This window comes from Neomonachus schauinslandi, chromosome 8 (assembly GCF_002201575.2).
Source record: "Neomonachus schauinslandi chromosome 8, ASM220157v2, whole genome shotgun sequence".
NCBI lineage: Eukaryota > Metazoa > Chordata > Mammalia > Carnivora > Phocidae > Neomonachus > Neomonachus schauinslandi.
Window position 1 is genome coordinate 39,767,018 of NC_058410.1, and position 13,791 is coordinate 39,780,808.

The 13,791-nt window shown below is 36.0% G+C and overlaps 1 protein-coding gene across 1 annotated transcript in view; it reads left to right on the plus strand.

Moving 5' to 3' along the window:
• Window positions 1–13,791, plus strand: part of TRDN (triadin) — a 394,231-nt gene that overhangs the window by 197,106 nt on the left and 183,334 nt on the right. The window contains 1 exon segment of the mRNA XM_044917545.1: window positions 10,889–10,970. Coding sequence (XP_044773480.1) covers window positions 10,889–10,970 — 82 coding nt within the window.

Below are 13,791 nucleotides of genomic sequence, written 5' to 3' on the forward strand. Positions count from 1 at the left end.
TGTTATAATTTAAGAAAAACTCACAATCTCCATTTCTCATATAATGCAAATTTGACATGCTCTCCTAAATGTCAGTACAACTACCAAAGAAAGCAGGCGATCTGCTGATAACTTTCAGATGTCTTTGTTGGTTGGTCAGTGAAAGGAATCTGGTATAGAAACCCCAGGCAGAGGGGACCGTGACTTCCTACCCAAGAGCACAAATGGCTTTTCACCAAAATTACTGAAGGAATCTTGGATATGTTTTACTTTTAAACTGACCATAGGCCTTATAAAATATCACACAGCTCCTCGATTGGATTTTGAAGTATATTTTATTCCTAATGGTTAGAGTGACAGCAAATTGAGACGGAGGAGAGCATAGAATAAATTTATCTCTAAGGCTGTTGGTGGGTCCTGAAGTTACTGCGAATGAAAAGAACAGATTCGAGCAGTTTAGGCATTGATTTAGCAATCCGCTGTGCCAGCCACTCTTTGTCAGGAACATCTTTGGTAGATCCTAAAATCCAACAACCAGAAAAGACAGAAGAGAGAAGGAGCCATTATTTGTTCTTCATGTTTAGATGGTTGACAAAAATGTCAAGCCTCCTATCTCTTAAGAAGTGAATTTGTTATTCTACTTGTAAATTATTTTAATATGATCTGTAAATGTAATGATTTTCTTTTGGGAGCCATCTTTTCTCTTATTGCCTCACCTTTCTGGTTACTCATATTCCCAATGATCAACAATTCGGTGTGACTTGATTTTCCATCTTTGAGGGAATCTCTAAAGTGTGCTGGATCTCTCAAAAGTAATGCTGAATATAAAGCCTGAACTATTTACATTTTGACTTGAGAGCTCTGACACATTAAAGGTACTCATATTTAGATATAGGCTATGTTATAATTACCTGTTTGGTAAACAACAACCTTATTAGAACCGATTCTTTTGTATTAACAACAATGGCCAATTAAATTAAAGGAATAATAGCGCATTATTTGTTAGTATGCTAATGTGTGAGGGAGGAAGGGCATGCCTAGGGATATAAATGAAACTCAAGGTTTTAACTCAATTTGATTTTAACTCAAAATTTTATTGAGATTTTGTGATTTATCTTGAAAACTGTATTTTTAGTTCTACTCAATTATGTAGTTAAAATTCACACACAAATACAACATTTTAAATATTTGCCATGGAAAAGAGTTGATTTCTTTTTTTTAAATTAACTAAAGCATATAGTTTATTTAGATCCCTTCGATTTTTTTCAGTTTTACTGAGATAATTGACATATTATATTAATTTTAAGTATACAATGATGATTTGCTATATGTATATATTGTGAAATGATTACCACAATAAGTTAACATAAATTTTTTCACATAGTTACAATTCTTTTTCTTATGATGAAAACCCTTAAGATCTAATCTCTTAGCAATTTATAAGCAATACTATAGTCACTATACTGTACATTACATTCCCGGGACTTAAATTTATCTTTTATTGGAAACTTGTACCTTTAGGCTATCTTCACTCATTTCACCCACCCTTCACCTCCTCCACCTCTGGCAATCACCAATTTGTTCTCTGTATCTATAAATTCTATAATGTTAGATTCCACACGTGAGATCATATGGTATTTGTCTTTCTCTGTCTGGCTTATTCCACTTAACATGATACCCTCTAGGTCGGTCCGTATTTCTGCAAATGGCAGAATTTTTTCTTTTTATGACTGAATAATATTCCATTCTATTTCTATAGATGATAGATCGATAGACAGATAAATAGATTCCAATTCCAGTATATACATATATCACATTTTCTTTATTCATTCATTTGTTGATGGACAGTTGGGCAGTTTTCATATGTTGGCTATTATAAATAATACTGCGAAAAGTTGATTTTAGTAAGATGAGCCATTTTTATTCTATAGCTTCTCGAACTACTCAACACTTTAGAAAGTAGGCATCCCCATTTTGGTAAAGAATGTTAGATATTTTTGACATTGGAAAACAACATCTCAGAGACCTAACTTCAGTTCATTATAATGTTGAATACTGAATTAACATAACCAATGGTCAAAAACATGCATTATTTGCACTTTAAGTCATCTTCAAATGGAACAAGATTTAAAATGTTCATTAATAATATCATTTCATTATAATACAGAGCACTGCATTTAAGATCTGTTTTTTTAATTATTATAAAATGATATCATTGACTATAGAATTCTAAAGCATAATATAACAACATAATAATTTCCTGTAATTGAAATTGTTTAGCACTTACTATTATTCTAAATGTTGTTATATATTTTGTTCATTCCTTGTCTCTTTATACTATTTCTAAAATAAATGCAAAACACAAAGACAACATGCTGCTGGCAAAGATCAGCATCGACAATCTGCATACATGCGTCCTATTTATAAGTCACTTGGGTGAATTTAACAAGTTGTTCAACTTCTTTGTATTTCAATGTTTGGCACTGAAACCATTCAAGTTACATCTATAGGTGCAGAATTATTTGGGTTGAAAAATACCTCAGTGGATAATTTATATAGTCTTCTTTTCACTTGAGAGGACCTGTAGGTATTCAGAATATATTGCAAGTATTATATCTTGATTGAACTACCTAATGAAGCTACTTCTCCTCATCTTTGGGCTTTAGCTCATTTTTTTCCCACTAGCCATGGTTAAACACAATAATGTTTCACTTTCATGGAAAGATTGCTGTTCCATTCATAAATAGGTAAAGATTCTCACAGAAGAAAATGCTTTGGTTTGGAACTATAAATGATTTTAAAATGAATGAATGAATAAATAAATAAATAAATAAATAAAATTTCATTATTTTGTTGGAAGTATTTTGTACTCAATCAAGAACTAAAAAAACTATAGTTCAGTCTGTTCATATGCAAACATTCTAGAAACAGTGTGACTGAGTAGCATTTAGCAACATTTACTGATTCACTCATTCAGTTAATCATTCATTTTCTCCTTTAATTATTCATTTTCCTTTCCCAAGTATATATTGCTGTTCCAGATTCTGTTCTTAAGTTGCTCATAGTCTAGTGAAGATTAGAAAAAAAAAAAGGGGGGGGTTGGAGGGATGGGGAGGAAGAAAAGCCAAAACTTGTAAATAAACAAACAATAAACATTGAGGATCAGAAGATAAAGTGCCTCCTGACTGCTCTGGGAACATGTGGAGCTGTGAGGGGCGTGTATGGAAGAGAATCAAGGAGGTGATAAAATGGCCAAGTTATGAGGAATCACTAGAATAAGCCCAGTTCTAGGAAGTTTCATCAGTGAGAATTTACAATTCCAGAGATATGTGATTAGATAGCAAGTAGGATATTTGCATTTCTAAGTGCATGAGTGCATTCTAAGATTTTATTTTTATTTCTTTTAATTGAGACTGCAGTCCATCTAACTTGCCTCATTAATCTCTTTCCTTCCCAGCTTTGACTGCACTAAAAGAAAAACATGTAATTCGTTTTACCTATTTGTCTCCTTCTTCCATCTTTACTCTCTGTCCCTTGGTTGACTTTGTGTGCAAATATGATTTGCTGTGGGTTTCAAAGACATATGGTTTGGATAACTAGAAGAAACTAAGAAAAGTGAAGAAACAATAATTCTGAAAATTTTGAAAGCCTCTTACTTGAAAGTCTATCTAGACTTGTGGAAATGAGGTCAGGTAACAAAAAGATTGATTTAAGTAGTGAGCCTTTTTGATGGTCCCCTGAGGTCAATTCAGCATCTGTAATTAAGGTTAAACAAAGCACAACCCCTGAAGAAAACTATAAAACTCTTTATAGCATGAAGTAAATACTTACAGATCTTTCAAGGGTTATGATCCATTGATGATAATAGATAAAATAATCGGCATTTATCTTGGCCTTCTGAATGGATATTAAATAAATAGAAAAATAAAATGGTGTGGATAAAAACCTTAATCTTAAATTGGAGCTGCTCTCAATGCATGATTTTGTTAAGCTATTTATCCTTCCAGGGACCATTTTTTTTTCCATCTAAAAAATCAGGGTGTTGGAATAGTTGATTTCAAAGGTGTCTCCTACACCCCAAAATTCTATGATCATTATCCTGTGCCTCTGTTTTTGTTACGTCCCAAACATCAGGTATTCTATCATAATCAAGGTATAAGGATAAAGAGAACAATGATATGATCTTGAATCAATCTTATTTCCTTTTTTTAGTTGACTGTTCCATGAAAAATTATTTCTACTTCATAAATTGGAGAGGTAGAGAAAAAAAACACTAATGTTACCTTTATCATTTTTAATCAAAAGACTGTATGAAATATGCATTTGGCTACTATTCCATGCTTTCCATCAAAGTGAATATGCAAATATATAACACATGGAAATATTAGGGAAGCTTTCTATCAGGATGCAAAGAAATCTTTCCCGTAGAAACATTTTGGCCTGGAGGAGGTTCTTTGATCTAAAAAGTTGAAGCTTTCGGTGTTTTAAAACCCTTATAGTAGGGTTGTGTAGCCAATTTATACTAAATAATCCATTTGCTTAAAACTTTTCTAAAATCATAAAAAAAACTTGAAAATTAATTACCAATGAGATATATTGTTGGAATAACCCAATAAAGTAACTACGGCTTCTACTTCAGTGTCCTCTACACAAGACCTCTGGCAAAACTGAAAACTATATAATCCAAGTGACAACAATGACTAAGCAGTTAGTCCATAAACAGCACCTAGCTGGGTAAATGGAAAATTCCTTGCCCTTATCTGGGTGTTCTTATTTGTTCCCAGAAGCTCAAGTGAAATGATTTCTTTCCCTCACTTCCTACATTAAATTCATTTAATAGTCCTATTGGGTTTATGTCAAAATGTACTCTGAATCCTTCCACTTACCTATAGCTTCTGTGTTTTTCATTGATCGTATATTAAAAAACACTACCCATTACTCTGAATAGCATTCCTTATTACTCTTTCTTGATATATTTTTGATAGGATACTTATTTCCATCTTACTTATTTGCTATGTTTTGTCCATTAGAATCTCAGCCCCACGAAATGGGTGATTTTGTCTCTATTGTTCACTGCTATAACTCCATATCCAAGGAAAGTGCCTGGTACTCAGCAGGCATTCAAAAAATACTTGTTGCATGAATGAAAGAACCTCAACCCACCTAATCCAAGCCCACGTCACTTCTTCACCTGCATTATTTCAATAGTCTCCACCTGATCTCTTGCTGCCTGTCATATCCTTTTCTGTGCATTGTTTTGTTCACACAGTAGCCAGCAAGGTTTAAAAACCTACATGCTGTGCTAAAACCCTACAAAAGCTTACCATTGCCCTTAGGACAAATCCAAACTCACCGGAACAGCCTAGAAGACTCTGATATGAGCTTGTCTCTGTTCTCCATCACCAATGACCTTTAAGCAAGCCAGGCTGGTCCCTAGCTTAGGCTTTTTGTCTTGCTTTACCATGTCAAGAATCCTTTTATCAGAGATCTTCCTGAGGTTTGCTCCGTTGTATTCAAGTCAGAACTGGAGTTTGCTCTCCTTGGAGGCAGGGCCACTTCCTATATTATGCATTTGTGCAGTTTGTGTCCTTACACATAGACCTCCATTCTGATTCCTCCACCCCAAGACAGCATGCCCTGGACTGGAGCTGCAACTGCCTCTTAATTTTGCACTAAGCAGGTTTTCCTGGCCAAACCTTGCTGTGATGGACCACACACACTCAGAAAGGATGCATTTTTCTAATCTGCACAAAGCTTCATAGGTTAGTGAAATCCTGTTTCACAGTGGCCCTACTCTTCCTTTTCTGTCCAATTTAGCATGATCTCTTTCTCCAAGGCATTGTCAGCCTCACCACTCCATTTTGATGTCCCTACATTCCTGAGATTGGAAATTTATGTCTTGCTTGTTTATCGCCTGTCTCCCTCCATCTCTAACATAGGCTCCTTAACAACATGGCCTTTCTCTGTCTTCACTGTGCTCCCCCAGTGATTTTGTTTGCACTATGATGCCCATGAACACTCACAAAAACCCAGCTGGAGCAGAGATTATTGTTCTCTAAATCCTTGAAACAACTGAGACCAAGTTAAGTGATAAAGCCTGTTTACTGAGTACCCCCTCCACAAGACCATGTACAAGGTATGCAAAGTAGCTGTGTAGGATTTAGCAATTCATGAGTGGCAGGTATAAAGATGCTTATATTGGAGTGAACACCTCCTTGATCCACCCACCTCGTATGAACTCCTGAACTTCTTCAGGTGGTTCCTTACTGATGAGGTCCTCATTTCATGGGCAAATTCATAAACCTGGGATTACTGTATGAAGGGTCTAAAATTTTTTTTTGTTTGTTTTTTGTTTTTTTTTTAAAGATTTTATTTATTTATTTGAGACAGAGAGAATGAGAGACAGAGAGCATGAGAGAGGGGAGGGTCAGAGGGAGAAGCAGACTCCCTGCCGAGCAGGGAGCCCGATGCGGGACTTGATCCCGGGACTCCAGGATCATGACCTGAGCCGAAGGCAGTCGCTTAACCAACTGAGCCACCCAGGCGCCCTAAAATTTTTGTTTTAATAGATGGGGTAGGAAAGGGAGGAGTGGTTGACACCTCAAATCCTTCTGATCCCCTCCCAAAACTACATGGCAAGGGAAAGACACTCAGTAAGGAGACTTGGAGATCAAAATGTCCCTTTTTTAATAAAGGACACGAGCACAATCACATATCTCAGCCTAAGATATAAAACCATATTTAATTTTACTATTTGTTCAATTCCAAATTTTAAAAATGTTATTCCTCATGTTATAAAAATACTTAGTCTAGGAACCTTGTGCAATGCATACAACTAATGTTATTGCTTTAGCAAACTTAACCATCATTTTCTTACTAAATTCAGATCTCCCCGCTTCACTGTTAGTCAGAGATTCACAACTGATTTTTATGAAACTGAAAGAACAAATAGGAATCTGTAATTATCTTTTACATTGTATTTTTTAAAAATGTAAGTGAGTTTTAACTCAATGGTCACTTACTAAAATGACACCTTCTCTATCCCAGAATCTATCACCATTCATTGTTGGCAGGCCTTCCAAAGAGTTTATGATCTTCTGGATATACTCAGTACCTCCAGGAGAATGCAATAGTGGCCTAAGGAATTAAATATCTATCAGGCATTAGAGAAAAATATCTCCTCGACATTTGTTTCAAGATTTAGGGGGTAGGCTTTAGTTGTATAGAAATGTTTCAGGGAATATCCTTTGATAAAGAAATCAGATGAATTAAATTTTAGTATAGTGAGTTGTTTTTTTACCTCATGTTATCTGAATTCAGCTCCTAGCCTCCTACTTGACTTGAGATTCTGAGTAATTCCATTCATCATTTCTAGCAATGTAAAGAAAACATTGGTAACTTAGATCATTAGAAGGAATGCACACTGCCTTCTATCTCCAGTGGAATTTGACTAAGCCAAAAACAATCAAATTGACTTGTGTGAGAAAAAAACTCAGAACAATAAAATATTGGCAGCTTACAAACATGCCATTCAGGTATTATGGAAATAAGCCAGCCCAAATCACTCAAGAAACAAAAATAAAGCCAATTCACTATGTTCGAATGTCAGAGGGATTTTCAGGTAATAGCTTATAAAATGAAGGGCACCTTTAGAGTTCCAACGTAAATTTCAGCAACCTAAATCGTTCTTTTGGAGAGTAACAGTCCTCAGGAATTCCAAAGGAATATATGCCTAATAAAATTATAAGCTTCTTTCCTGTAAATGAGTTCTGCTATTTCAGTCATGTTTAATTTTACCTGTTGTTATGTCTTTGTTTATGTACTTCAGAGTCTGTTTCAAGGCCTCTTGTGTAATTAGATGGGATATAAATTATAAATTCATTATTGAAAAGTTAGTATTTTGAGTATTTACTATGTGTGAGATGCTGCATCACTTAATCCCCATAACAGCACGGAAAACTCTCCTCATTTTATAAAGGCCCTAAACTGAGGCTTGGATTCTCCATGAGATTTTCAAGTTTACCCAGACTCTAAGTGATAAAGCTGAAACTCTCACTTATACAAACTCTCACCATTTGACTTTAAACATATAGTCTTTATACTAAACAACTCTTTACTATAAAGTTCTATTATTAGTATAACATTATATTAGCATAATTTATTATACATTTATTCATATATAAGATGGTCTCTGATTTCGACAATATTCCCTGACATTATTTGAACATAAAAGACTCTTCTTTAAGTCATGCGTCGTGCTCAAGGATGACGTATCTGGTTTGTTTTGGTGCTCCCTACCACAACAGAAATTTGTTCTGAGCTAATAATTCCCCTGCCAGGGTGACTTATAGCTGTCACTATGGAGGCAAGAAGACTTCTGGTTTTTTCTTTCTCTTTTTCTTTGATCCTACTTCCCCGCTGTGTCCATTGCCTCACAACGATACAGTCAGCCATTGTAGGGAGCATAATATAGTTGATTACAGCCATAGAGAATTTCTATTATAAACTGGATATCATACTTTCTGCTGCAGAAAGCACCAGATTGTTTGTTTTAGGAGTCCTCCATATTTTGGCATCCGTGCCTTGTTTTCACCAGATTCTCTCTGTAAGCAAACACTTCCTCTCCTTATTTCTTTACCCAGCAAACTCGTTTCAGGTCTTTAAATGCAGGTTACAGTTGATCTCCTCCAGGGGTCTTTCTGCAACATCCCCTCTGTATATATTATTTCCCATCATCACACTGTAGTAGAGCAATCTATTATAATGATCTAAGTCTGTTTTAGTCAGTATATTGGAAACCTCTTGAAGGCATGGCTGGAGTTTAATGTTTTTGGTATTGGCACATAAGAAGTGCTCACTAAAATGTTTTTAAAATAAAATAATGACTTTATAGTTCTTCCAAGAAAATCTAAAAATATTTTAGAGTTATAAAGTATGAATAATTCCTCTGGAAAGAATTTCCTTTTGAAATACATTTCTAAAAAGCTTATCAAGACTATAAAGGATTGTGATTTTACATCATCACTGTTCGGGAAAGTATATGACAGGGAAAAAGTGGTTTAGATTGAACAGGAACCATCCTATGAAGATATTTTTGAAAGCCTCGGTATTTGGAAACAATTGATTTATATTCATGGCCGCTTGTATTTTAAGCTTTAATCATTTAGTTAACTCCTTCCTAAATCTAGATTATCCCTAGATTTAAGAGTTGCAAAATATCAACCTATCTTAGAAATAGTTTTTCAAGAACAGCTCTCAGGCAAGACTTGGGAATGGATATTTACATGCATATATCCCTTTGACTCACAAAGAAGGTGGAGACTCAGGGTGGGAGCTTCATGCGTCTGTCCCACCTGCACTCATGGACCTCCTTATAAAAGATGAGCCTTTTCTCGCCCTAGGCAGTCTGAAGGAGGCTTTAAGCACCTCAAATCTGGAGCCTCCATGGAAATTCAGCTCCACTTCTTAGCTGCTGAATGGCCTGAAAACCTGTTCACTTTAGTTTTCAATCTGTAAAGTGAAAATACACCCACATCCTAAGGATCTTGTGAAGGTTAAATAACTTAATATATCAAAACCGATTGGGATTATTCTAGGCATAGAGTAAGCAGTATATAAATGTTAGTTAGGGAAAAATCATGGAGATCAAACTTTTTTTTAGAGTGCCCAGCCTCACCTTTTCTTTGTACACTGAAAGAGGAACTTGCATCTTGCAATATGTTTCTATCAAATCTTTGCTCTCAGGAGGAAAAAAAATGGATGATAATATGGGTTGATACTTTTCTAGGTATATGGCCTGCATGTTATGAAACAAGGCGCTTTTATGCATACTTGAACATGCTCAACAACCCACCTGGATGGGTCTTAACTATGAGGAAATCCGCTAATGAGTGGAGACTCGCCTCTCTTTGGCACAAGGGCCTGGGCTGTTGCCCTTCTTACCCCCACAGAGGCTGGTGTGTACGCCACTCCAATTGCTCTGCTTGCTACTGCACAACTCACCAGAGCAAACTAATTTTGACAAATTCTAAAAAAGGAAAACTTCCGGTAAGCAGGGAGGTCTGCTGACATTTGATAATATCTAGGTGTCAGTGAGATTTTCAAAGGTGCATAAGCCCACCTCAGTTCCTGGATTTAAAAGAAACACACAGCAGAAGTTTGTGGAATGAAAATTAATGATAAAACATTTTGCTAGCATTTCATATGGGATCATATGTTAGTTAATGTTTACAGTTCATGGCCTGGATGGTTTTGGTTAATTAAAGAAATCGCTTGGGATAAGGAAGCACTCAGAAACAATTGTGGGTTTTTATACAGTTCATAATAAGCCCCGAGATTTGAGGGAGCCTTTCAAGACTCTATAAAACTGAATATATTTTCTCTTTGGCCCATTATTTACTTAACTGCAGGTCATTTATTTTGGCTGGAGAAAATGTACCTGTTCAATATCAAAAGGCCCATGAATTTTAACCTTCTTTTATTGCCTTATTATATCATTTGAGAATTTTTAGTTAAATGAAAAAAAAATGGTGGTTTTTCTCTATATTAGGATTCCTCTCAGCTTCTGTGATTTTAGTTTCCATAATTTAAAGTGCATTTAGAAAATAAATTGCTTTATTTGATTGCATGTAGATTTTTCATTAATGAAGTCCAGTAGATATATTTAACATTGTATATACATCTATGAAAAGTAATATATTCAGAAATGGCTCTGAAGATAACGGAAACTGTGTATGTATCCACTTAGAGAGCTCACCTAATAACACTTTTCTTATTGCATAATAATATGAATTTATACTTTGGATTATGAATTATGCATGTTGGGGACAGATCTAGCTATTTTAGTCATGGATATTAAATTTGTTAATACTTTTCTTTTTCAATGCCTACTCCTACATTGTGTGCACAGGACAAAGCCCAGCCTTACCATCTCCATTACCAACAGAACAAGCTTCCAGACCCACTCCGGCATCACCTCCTCTAGAAGGCAAGTATTTTATTTTTCCTAAGGTCTTCTCTATTGTAGATAAAATAGAATGTAGAGAAATAAAACAAAATAGTAACAGCAGAAACAGCAAAATCCATATTTTCTCAAGTAGTTTTAGTATGTCTAAGTTGTAGGTTACTTGTCCTGAAATTACAACTTGCTGCTTTTTGGAAAACCAAAAATTTCCTCTTAAAATTTTATATTGGTAACTATCAGCTTCGAGATGGATGACCAGCTTCATACCCTGGAAATTAAGGCAGAAATTACAGGGACAAATGGACATGGATGTGCCTTGCAATTCTTAAAGTTTTACCACAAATTGACCAATTTACTGTCTTAAGACTCTGGTGCTAGAATTTCTGGGTTTGAATCTCAGTTTCATCTCTTACCATTTGAGTAAATTTTTGGAAGTTACTTAAATTCACTCTTCATGACTTTTGTTACCTATAAGATGGGTCAGGAATAGTACTCATCTCATAGAGTTAGTGTGAGGATAAAATGGTGTGTGTGTGTGTACCAGTTTACAAGTGCTTTATAAAATTAGTAGCTAATACTACCCCTAATAATTAGTTCTTCAAAATACAATGTTTCAGGATTGGCACAATTAGAAGAGGGAAATGTCATCATAATTAATTTTGCTAGAAATTCAAAATCATTTGTCTTCACTTATTCATTCAACTATGATTTATTAAATCCCAACTATGGGATCACATCAGGTATTGCCCAAAGTACTGGGGATTCAGAGAGTAATAGAAAATAGTTCTTGTCTTACCAAGACTCAGTTTACAGATATAAAATTAAAAGTAATTGAAGAGGAGCCAGATATAAAACACAAGTGATCAAAGCCAAGTACACCATTAGTTTTTTGCAAGAGTACAGATAGGGGTCTCCTTCAGACCCTCACAGCACCCCTTGCACTGCCAGCTCTGTCAAACACTGAAAGGGACACCAGCCTGCTTGTCCAAGTTCTAACCTCATCTAACAAACAGCTACCCTGTTGAATTTGGTCGCCCCCTGAGACTAGAAGATTCGTTCAGCAAGAGGCCCAAGCAGTCACGGGCAGCAGAGAAAGAACTGTCAGGGGGAAAAAATTTCAGGGTCCTAGGATCTGGAGTGTAAGAGAAAAAAACCCAGGTGGCCACACCCTGTTGTCCCCACAGACCTAGGGCAAGATGTAGTCAGAGGAGGGCCCATAGAACCCTATAAAGCACACAGCCTGCACGAGGTGCCCTGGTTTCTGGCTTCTAAGAGGTATACTGATTACACAATGTGATAAGAACCAAAAAAATAAGTCAGTGCTGAGTACTGTGGAAGCTTAGAGAAAGGAGGGCATAGCTCTTCTTGGAAGAGGTGAAGAGGACCCCAGGAAAGGCTTCTCTGCAGAGGTGGCTGTGGAGATAAAGTCCCAAGAATAGGAAGAATGAGCAAGGAAGGCAAGAACATTACCAATAAAGAATTGGCATATGCAAAGGCATGGAGATGAGAAAGAAAGGGATTTGGTCCAGAGAAGCATAAGTAGTGCAGCGTGGAGAGAAAAGAGAAGGCATGGAGAGGGTCTGGGACAGCTCATAGAAAGGCATGCAAAGGACAGATTGTGACGTGCCTTGTAGGCTAAGCTTGGGATTTATTTGTATCCTTAAATTTTTATTATAGAACACTGAATAGTAAAGTAAACCTGCAATACACTCAGCCTGCAGATACATTTATCAACATTTTCTATTCTTGCCTATCCAACCTTTCTGTTCTTTCCTTTCTTTCCTCCTTTTTTTCTCATTGTGTTTTTATTTCCTTTGCAAATCTCTGATATCATGCTATTTCACCCAGCTAAGGAATCTGTATTTCCTTTTAAAATTTTTGACACATTTACATGCTTCAAAATTTGAAAGTTACAAAAATGATATAGGGTAGAAAATCTCCATCCTGGCCCTGCGCACCCCATTCTCCTTACAGGAAACCAATGTTTTTTCCTTCCAGAGAGATTCTGTGCATATACAAGCACAAGTATTTCCTCCTCAGCTAAGAGATTTTATTTTATTTTTTCTATAGAAGACAAGGAATTCCCCATGGATGGGATAGACATGTTCATTTTAAAAGATCAATTTAACTGTCATCCTGCTGGACTAGACAGAGATTGGTTACAGACACTTGAGAAGAGAAAATAGTCCAAAAAGTTGCAAAGCAGGAACTAAACATTGGTGTAATGGATGGAAAAAAGCAGATCAGAAAAGTATATGGGAAGGGAATCAGTTGGTCAAAGTATCTGATTAATATAGATGCTGAGATACAACAAGTGAGAAAAATGACTCCAGCTTTCTGAATTAGATATCCAGGTAGACAGAGGTGCCATTCACCAAGACAGGAAACCACTGAAATAAAACGGGCCTGGGGAGGAGAAGCAGGAAGGTGAAGTGTTCAGGACAGACTGGGACATGACAGTTTCCCATGGGACATCCAGGTAGAATTACTGAGCAGGCCATTCTAAATTGGCATATGGAACTCAAGAAAATATTATATGGTTTTTATCTGGAATTATATACTCATGTAACCTGTCCTCGCCTACATAAAGAAGATACTTTATGTATCTTCTATCCCCCAAAATCCATTCCCACATGAATCTCCAATAATGAGGAGGAAATGTCTGAAAAGTTCAGTTTATTTCATGTATCCTCCAAACCCCTCCTTCAAAGGGGACCCAGGCATTATTGATCATTTCTTGTTACTTAGAGAGATGGTAGGAACCCTGTATCTTTAAAAACAGTATTGTGATTTATAGCCTGTGCTCTGGAATCACACATACCTGGATCCAAATTCTGGTTCTGCCGTTT